The 9,595-nt window shown below is 38.5% G+C and overlaps 1 protein-coding gene and 1 pseudogene across 1 annotated transcript in view; both read right to left on the bottom strand.

The window, feature by feature from the left end:
* Nucleotides 1–1,681: 1,681 nt before the first annotated feature.
* MNAT1 (MNAT1 component of CDK activating kinase) overlaps nucleotides 1,682–9,595 on the bottom strand; it is a 166,607-nt gene continuing 158,693 nt past the window's right edge. The window contains exon 8 of the mRNA XM_045822770.1: nucleotides 1,682–2,139. Coding sequence (XP_045678726.1) covers nucleotides 2,019–2,139 — 121 coding nt within the window. The 3' untranslated portion in view covers nucleotides 1,682–2,018. The remainder of the gene's footprint in view (nucleotides 2,140–9,595) is intronic.
* Nucleotides 2,915–4,464, bottom strand: LOC123808245 (annotated as a pseudogene).

Genomic DNA, 9,595 nt, shown 5'->3' with positions numbered 1-9,595 from the left:
GTTTGACTGCTTGGGTTCAAATCCAAACTCTGCAAGTCACTTACCCTTCCTATGGCTCAGCTCCTCTATCTGTTAAAGTGGGGAAAACAAGACCAGCACAGCTGTAAGGATTAGAAAACGCACAAAGCAGCAAGCATGGTGCTTGACACATGCGCAATAGCTGGCTGTTATATTTCTGTGCTCCTGTTCTAAAATGTTAAAAGACTTAACTCATGTAGTGGAAAGACTTGTACAACCTTTTGTCTCAGAGGAGAAATCACTGGAAGAATAGGGAATAACCTCATCAATTTAGAATACTTCTGTTATTTAATCAATTGCTGTCTTAGGTTATCTTTCACCATTCCTTTTGATCTAATACGATCATTTAACAACTTCTAATTCTGCCTATTGAACAAAACATGGCAATAGTAGGGGTGAAATATATATAAACATATAAAAGTTTTGGACTTTATTTGCCAAGTCAAGTGCAGGCAATTCCCACAATAAGAAGGTAGGCTCAAAAGTCTCAAAGCTTCTGAAATATGCCATTAATTAGCTAATTCCATTTAAATATGTCATGCAAGGTATTGAGAACTAGCAACAGTGTTTATTTTTAAAAGACTGGATACCTAACTTTGGCAGCTGAGTAGAGCAAAGCATTAGTGTTATGTCTAAAATTCTCCCTGTTCTTTGAATAGATGTATACATTTTACTGAAAATACTAATCCTGAGTTGGGGAATACCAGTAGATATATAAATCTAGACTTAAAAGCAAAACAAAAAACCTGTTATCTAGTTCTGGCTTTTTACTAATTTGTGTATATGACCTTAGCCTACCCAATTATTTGATGCCCCGATTTTCTCAATTTTCAAAGATAGTTGGAAGTACTCTAAAGTTGAAGATGCATTCCTAAAATTAATGCCTGTTTAGTCAAATAAGATGGATTTGTAAAATAAGGATATCTCAACCTAATGTAAGCAACCTTGTTTCACATAACTTTCCACCCATAAAATTAACATCTGTTGTAATGGAGATTTGGTAGGAAATCCCTTAATTTGCTTGAGAAACTCTGACCCATACCCAGTGGTCTACGGAACAGAGTAATAGAAGGTTGAGATCCTACAAATATCCATCTTATCCACATCTAAACTCTTCAAGCAAAATCATGGATATACCGAAAGCCTTTGAAGTTTCAACAGAAACTACATCAGAGTCTCATAAGGAAATTTCATTTAAAGTGTATCCATTCCACAGTCCCCAGGGTTTCATCATAAAATGAGTTCACTTTTGAGGTGAAAGGCTTCATTTAAGTATTAAATTTTATTAACTTACTTCTTTGCATTTGTCATTAAAGCAGGTTAATACTCTTCCCTAGTTTATCCTGAGTGTGGTTCACAGCTGGAAACTTTAACCTTGATCAAGGTTTGTCTCACATTCCACTGCTCAAAACAGGCACTGAGTCCTTAATATTAAGAGAGTGACATTATCACAGGTCAGGTTTTACTTGCCATAACCTGCTGGTAGAAGGAAATATATCCACTTATCTGAACTAGTATTAAGAAGACATTGGGAGGGGAAAAAAAAGGAACATTTTATTAGAAGAAATAATAGACTTGCATATTAACACTAAATGTCGTATTCAAAGTGGCATTTTATAATGTGTTCAAGTGAAACACTGTAATAAGAGAAAAACCACAAAACTTAACATAAAGTCTAGCTTTATTTTTAAAAAGATTTTACAAGCCTGTCAACCTCAAATATACATGGGTAAATTATTCATATCTCCCATCAGATGAGGCTTCCAGCTATAATCCCTCTCAAAAAATATAAGTAAAAAATAAATCTTTTTCCACGAATATTTATCCACTATATCGCTCAGCTCAGTTCTGAAATAGTCTCTCCATAAACACTTTTACACAGCTGCTGTGGTGGGACTGTTGTGCAGCTGCGTATGGTTGCAGTTTTACAAGTTTGCTTTACTTCTGCAGGCTCCCTCGTTCTGCTCCCGAGTCCAAATCTTTTAAAGAAGAAATAAAGGTTAACGGGCCTGCCAGAAAAGCCCACTGAATGCATCCTGTAGCGCTCTATGACAGGCCAGAGAAGAAGTATAGCCTCCAGCAAGGTCCTGTGGAGAGGCAGCTCTGACATGGTTCAAATACCTGAAACAAAACAAAACAAAACAAAAATGTAGCATTGATATAGAAGGCACATAAAAGTTGGTAACATTTTTTAAAAGCAGGAGTAAAGCTGTGGACTGGAAAAAGGAGCCACATACTAAACCTGACAGGCCCCTGTAAGGGATCCATGGTGGGCCTTACATACTCAAGAGACCTAAAGTAGCCACATAGGATGGTTTGAAATCATAACTTCCTAACTAAATGCTAGCCATGACTGGCAGTCCTGCCCTACTTCCTTGACAAAGATCAGTCTTTACCTGAACTAAGCCTGACTATTGTCCTTTTGCATCTACTGTAACAGGAATGTCAGGGTAATTTCCTTTTTCCAGACCCCTCAGGGCACAATTTCCCACCTGAGCAAAGCCCACAAAGCCCCTCATTGTTATTGTTATCATGTTAATTGTAAACTGTTAACTATCCTATACCCACTGATATATATTTTAAAAAAGGTATGTCTATTCATTACATAGTATCCAATCCCAGAGGTTTCCCTGCTTCGCTCTCTCCCACCTCCCTAATCTATCACCAATGGATTCCACGCGTCCCCTTTACGCACCCCCCCCCCTCCATTTGACTGTTATGTAAATAAGGCGCAAAACCACCCGGCTCTGGAGCATTTTCGAAGTATGTTGACATTTTGCTTCCCAGCAATTTTCATCAGTTTGGCTCAAATAAACTTATAAAAATTCTTAGAGGTTTGGCTGACATCAACAAGCAGATTCAAATCCCAAAGAGGAATTTCGATTTGAAATGTACATCATGAGAGAAAAACGCTCGTTTTAGATGAAGGTTGACCCAATGGTGAGGGACAATATGGGGAATGCTCTCTGCCAAATTTTGTGTTTGGAATATCAAGAACATAAAGATCTTTTTCTAACAGTTCAAATCTAAGTCTATTTCAATTAATTTTTGTCTGAAGTAAGGCTTTTCTTTAAATCACTGAGGTTTCTTTCAGTAGTCCGAGCTGCCAACCAATCATGTGCTTTTTTTCCCAGAGGAAATAATCTGCCCTCGCTAAGAATGAGTGGTTCCCTCCAATTTTTCAAGATCTTTGGCTCACTTTCTAGAGGTCTCCAGCCCTTCAGCTGCATGCTTGGTATTTTCATCTGCTTAAGAAAGTTGTCCTTCCTTCTCTTAACAAGTAATTTTCTTCTGTTAATTTCCTGTAGTGTGATTTCATTTCTTGATCACTCATTACTTTAAATTTTTGCCAAAGCTTTTGATTCATTTTCAAGACGTTCATCTCATTTTCTGACTGCAAAGATACTTGTTCAGTCTGGAGATTTTTAATACACTCTGTAAGCTCTTCCTTTCTTTTGTCTACTTCAGTTAATTCAATGTTACGTTTGGTTTCTTTCTCCTAGGGTTTTCAAAGAAGCCTTTAACTTAGAAGCATGAATCAACATTATTCAAAGCCCCTTTTGGCTGATTAAGAGTGCACCGTTTTTCTGAGTCTCTCTTCATTTCCAATTCCAAATTACCATCTGTTAAGTCTTCTCCAAGGACAGCAGCCCAATCTTGCATCTTTTGATGAGATACTTGATCTGATTTGCTTTATCACATAGAACTTGTTTTGCATATACTTTGGAGTCTTTAAATGTTACTTTGTTTAAGTTTATTCACTTGTTCTTTCTATTCCTCAGATTCTCGTAAATGCTGTTTCTGGCTTTCCCGAAGTTGGGAATTTTCACTCCAAGCATCTTTTATAGCTATCTTAAGTTATTCATACATTTGAAATATTTTGAAGGTTGTTTCGACTTCAGCTACTTGTGATTTGAGTGATTCTGATTCATCTTATAAGGACTTTGTATCCTTTTTGAAATATCTACCACCAATTCATCCAGTTCAGAATGTTGAGATTTTTCTTCCTTTAACTCTTCTTCTAGAAAGAGTCCTTCTTCCTTAAATTCAGATTTGGAACTGTTGGGCTTTTCAGGCTGCCTCCAAATTTTGAGTTCCTGTTAACTCCTTCTCAAAGCTAGAATCCTTTAATGACTCAGCCTTCATACTTTTTCTGTGTAAGGCTGAGTTTTTCAAATAGTTTACATTTTTCTTTTATTAGTATAGAAAGTTCTACAGCAAGCTTTTTCTCTCCACATTAAGCCGGCTTCTAATCATTCGAAAACTTCTCCAAAAAAAAAAAATAATAATTCGAGAGCAAAAAAATTCAACAATGCTACACATGTCAGCAATTCCCATGGGATTAGGGCCTTTTCTCGTATCTCCAGGCAATGCTGCAACAGCCTTGCATAGCTTTTCTAGGACCAGCCCCAAGTACCGCTGAGTGGCAGCCCTGGGCTCCTCCATGGCACCAAGGCTACCATGGATACAGCGGCCGCCGCGGTGGCCAGGCTGGGCCACAAACAGTAGAGAACACGCAGCTGCAGCTGCGTTCCATCTAGGACCCAAACCTGCAGAGGCAACCGGAACAGACCACTGTGCAACAGTCCGCAGCAGGTTGCTGAAGGGTATGGAGCCTAAGGGCCTCAAGTGTCCACACTGCCCACTGGGGACCCCCGGCCCCTGTGTGGCCCTTTGAGTCCAGATGATCCAAAGGTCGGAGCCCGTCCTGCAAGACCCTGTGACTTGCCCTCTGCTCCCGCCTCACCCCTAGGTTTGGTTTCGGCCAGGCCAGGCGGGAGGCAGGGACACAGTAAGTTTCCTCTCCTCTGAGAAGGTTCGAAGACACGTCCTGGGAGTTGCTCTAAAAGGGGCTGGGGCTCCAAGCATCTGGCGAAGCCTCCCACCTTTGGAAGTCCAGGAGCTCAGGCCCAAGGAAACGGGATTTGGCCTCAAGCTCTGCAATGTAGTGTGAGTAGCTCAGACCTGATAAAGAAGGCTTTGGCCCAAGACCACCCCACCAAGCCCCAACCCCTGCCAGCTGCTGGACACGGAGGCAGTAAGGCTTCTCCTGGAAAGGCCTCGGCACAGCCTGGTTGAGTGCTGCGTGACCCTCTGCCCAGGAGCCAGTGCAGGACTCAACCCCAATCCGCAGCCTTTTCCTCTCGCAGCCCCACAAAAGCCTTCTATCTGCACCCCTACAGAAGCCCTGATCATATCCTGGGGGGATGCTGCTGGTCCAGGAAAACCAGCCACCGCCTTGGTTCCAGTGAGAAATGGCCTGGGCCTGTGTGTCTTGTCCAAATTTCTAAAAACAAAAGTATTAATTCCATTGTCCCCAGAGTTTCCTTCTTTCCTGTGTGTTTTTACGATTTCTCTCCTATGTGTGGGCCTATGCTAAATACAGACAAGCCATTTGAGAGGGATCTATTATTGTTATTTTAGAGAAGTCATTTTCAAATGATGCGGCAGGATCTTTGACAATTTAAAAGCCCTTCAGGCCTGTATTTAACTTACAGAGAATTTATTTATAGTGATGAATTCTTAAAGCACAGAGCTTGGGGAAGCTGCAGCTTTTTTTCTGTCTTCACTACAAAACGGAGGACCTTTGGTTTGACTGCTTCAGTATATTCACATTTACATGTGCAAAAAACACATTTACTTGTCTTTTATGAATACGTGCTGAGTTGTGTTCTACATTTTCTTTATTCTTTCTTTCTTTTGCTATTAGTATGATCATGGCTACTACCCTATGATAATTTGTATATTTTTTTCTTCTTCTTTAAAAAAATACGTTACTTTTGTTCAAATTTATTTGAAACCATTCTTAGAGGTGAACTGTGGGCACTCCCTGGATGAAAATAGACCTACTGCCAATTGCTATCTTTGAAAGTTTTACCACTATTTATTACATAACAACTGAGTCTTCATGCAACTGATTCATCATTCTGATTCATCATTCACTACACATCTTAAACCTTTACAAGTGCTGGGCTTTGGACTCTCCTTTCTATTCTTCCTACTTTAAATTGCCCAAATTAGATTAAAATAGAATCAAACTGTGAGGGAAAAGTAAGTCTACATGAATAAAAATTTGTACTCATTGCCAAAAGGATATCAGAATAGAGAATGACCTTGGAAGACTGCTCTGTTATACACATCTGCACAATGAACTCTATCCCTGTTATCAAGGAATTACAGATAGGGAAGGCTTATTTATGTATTCAGCATTTACATATGTCCTGAAACAAACACATAAACAAATGCAGGAAGGGAGAGAAAATATTACCTGGTTCAAAATTACTTTAATATTACAAAATACATTGTCTTCTTTATAGGAAAGGAAACCTTAGAAAATTACATGTCTAAGAAATCTCTGTGACTGAGCCCTCAGTTCAAAAAAATGTCCCAATTGGTAAATACAGAAGAATCTTTGAACTGTTCTCAAAAGACAGTGTGGCCCTGACTGGTGTGGCTCAGTGGATTGAGTGCCAGCCGACAGTTCAATTCCCAGTCAGGGCACATGCCTGGGTTGTGGGCCAGGTCCCCAGTAGGGGGCACATGAGATGTTTCACACATTGATGTTTCCCTCTTTCTTCCTCCCTTGCCCTCTGTCTAAAAATAAATATTTTTTTTAAAAGACAGTGTAAAAGACACTATTTTTATTCAATCACACATAATTATTTAGTCATTCAAACTTTCTAACTTGATAAAGGTAGACAAACAGGCCTGGGAAAACTTGGGAGAATCCTAACCAAAGAGGGGCAACTTGTTAGCATGACTGCCAGCACTGCGGAAAACAAATATTTCTAGCTTTGCTTTAATGCCTAGTTTAGGAAACCACATTGTTTCTTCAGGCCCCAGGAAGTAAAGGAGCTTCACCCACCTTAGAATTAGGGGTATGGCAAATGAATAAATCAGGCACCAGAACATTTTAATAACTTGGAAACTTTTCTACTCATTCATTCAAACTTCCTGTGTGTCAAAGTCTTGATGCATGAGCAACTTATTATTTCCAACATAATAACAAGTCTGTTTTTCATTTGTATCCATGTTTAATAAGCTTGTGTGATTAAAAAATATATGGCGTTATAAGAGGCCAAATAGGAAAAGTAGTCCCAGTAAGACACGGCATAAGCTCCTGGAATTAGCTATAATTTATTCACATTGCCACAAATCAAGGTGTTAACTCAATTCTTTGCTTCTCTGCCAAGGGTGAAAGGAGAAAGTGGAAGGAAAAGGGAAATTAATATTTATTGAGCAACAATCTCCAAACTTTTTTGACAGCGTCTTTATAGCAGTAAAAATATATTTGAGCATGTATCTCTAAAATCTGTGTGCTTATTTAGAAATTATATACATGTAATATCAGTAACATATAACAATCATATATACCATACTAACATAAGTATATTATAAAATATATAATAGAAATATTTAAAAGATGAAATAAAAATACTTAATAGTAAGTTTCAATAACTTCTCCCACCTTATATACCCCGGTGGGATGCATCCCACTTTGGAGACTACTGTTACTAAATAGTCATTGTCAAACTCTTGGTAGAACCCTACGTCCCACGGAATTTAAATAAGAATTCACCAAACCTACTTCGTGGTCATAAAAATATCTGTTTATTACCTCCCAGAACACAATAAAATGTCAAACTGTTAAGACTCTGATGCACGAGAAATGAGGTAAGTGTTAAATCGCCTTTGAAAAATCTAAAAATCAGGCTAGAACAGCATAAAATCACTGGGAACTCAATCACTATCAAATAAGTAGTAAGTGAATAACATTTTTACAGTATCTTGGGAATGCAATGTTTCAGTGCTGACACAAGCTTCCAGCTAATTTTTATCCATACTCCAGATAATGCTGTATCACCCTTTCCCCTCTCCTCAGACCCTCCAAAGGAAAGCACAGTCTGCTTTGGCTCCAATGGCTGTTCACTCACGGCAGAGCTCAAGTACCACAGAGGAATGTCTGTCAGCCTCACAACCCAACTATCATACATGGGAACTGGATTTCACAGTGCTGATACAAACCACTAGCCACTAGCTGTTTTGATTCATCACATTTTGGTACAACTTGCTTCTGGGAAAGTTGAGTCATACCATCTCGGGCTTGGCAATTCAAGCATAAACTTGCAGTGTGCATACAGCTTTTTATATGTTATCCTGAGAAACCTGAAACAGCTGCACTGCTGGCAGGAAAACACAGGACCACCAGTAAAATATCCAAAACAGTTGCATCTTTTAATTTATGACTGTGCACTGTTTCCATAAAGAGTATATAAAACAGTTCAACTTTTTATAGGTAAAATGTAATAAACAGTCATACTCACTGATGCCATAAATGTGTAAAAAAAGTTTATTTAAAATGATTAATTAGTGTCTGAAAATAGTGTTTCTTGAACACAGTCATAACCCAGAGCAATGAGCAAATATTTTCAATTTTGAGTTATTAATGCTAAGTTGTAGATTCTCACTGCCAAAACCAAGCCAATTAAAATTTCTTTGCATAGCACTGAAGAAACTGCATTTCCTTTCTAGCAATCATTTACATGAAACATGTCTGTGAGAATAATTCTTTAAAGACCTGCCTGTTTACATTGCTGGTTTTGATCTCTAGGGCTGCACAAAACAGTTACTGTTAAATATTTCAACCTGTTTTCACCATGGCAACCTACATTAATTCCAATTTTAAAAATAAAACACAGTTCATTCTTGTTATTCAACTGTGGGCTTTATTTTCTAGGTATCTTAACTTAATGTTCTTAAACACTTTAATTATTGTGGTACACCAAAGTATTTTAAAGGATCTGCCACATTGAAACCACACAATGAGAATTTTGTGTTTTGCCTACTTTTTCACATTAATCCACATCTGTGTTGTTTTAATTCTTTCATGACCATTACAAGTACATCACTGAATAGGATTCCTGGGGTTTCTGGCAGAGGTCAGTATCATTTCATGTACACCTTTACACAACAGAAGGAGGAAGAAGTCTTAGCCAAATTTATTTCCAAAAGTCAAGCTCAGTTGGATTTTGGAGCCCAGAGGTAATTGCTCTGACTATTAGCCAATCCCAGGGCAGTATTTCTGTTTTTCATGGGTTTATTTTAAATACCTGTAAATCTTATAAGCAGAAACCAGGGCGGGGAGATGGGGTGTGTGTGTGTGCTTATTTTGGTACCTATACCTTTTTATACCTTATTTTTACTAAAAGCAGACTAAATTCAAAGATTTAAAAATCATACCTTTGATTATTTTCTTAATAAGGCTTAAAAAAATCTGTTTTCAAAAACATGTCTAAGATAATTCCTGTGCAGAGGGCATCTTATGCCCTAATTTACGCTATGTCTAAAGTTGCCTTCCTTGGCCATTGCCCATCAAAGTCTCTTTCAAATGGACTTTGGAGGAAGGGGAGGAAAGGAGGCAATGGCTCCTGGGAGGGGAGGAAGAGAGTATTAAGCACTAGAAAACCACACTTGAAGTTTGTTCCTGAACTTTGATTTCTTACACTGCTATTTTCTTCTGTTACATTTAGCAGCTTTTGCTCCCAAAGAAGGTGGTATAATTTACACTTAGCTTCAG

The sequence above is a fragment of the Phyllostomus hastatus genome, unplaced genomic scaffold (genome assembly GCF_019186645.2).
Source record: "Phyllostomus hastatus isolate PE091 unplaced genomic scaffold, TTU_PhHast_1.1 phas_scaffold_501, whole genome shotgun sequence".
NCBI lineage: Eukaryota > Metazoa > Chordata > Mammalia > Chiroptera > Phyllostomidae > Phyllostomus > Phyllostomus hastatus.
This window is presented reverse-complemented; position numbering and strand designations above follow the sequence as displayed.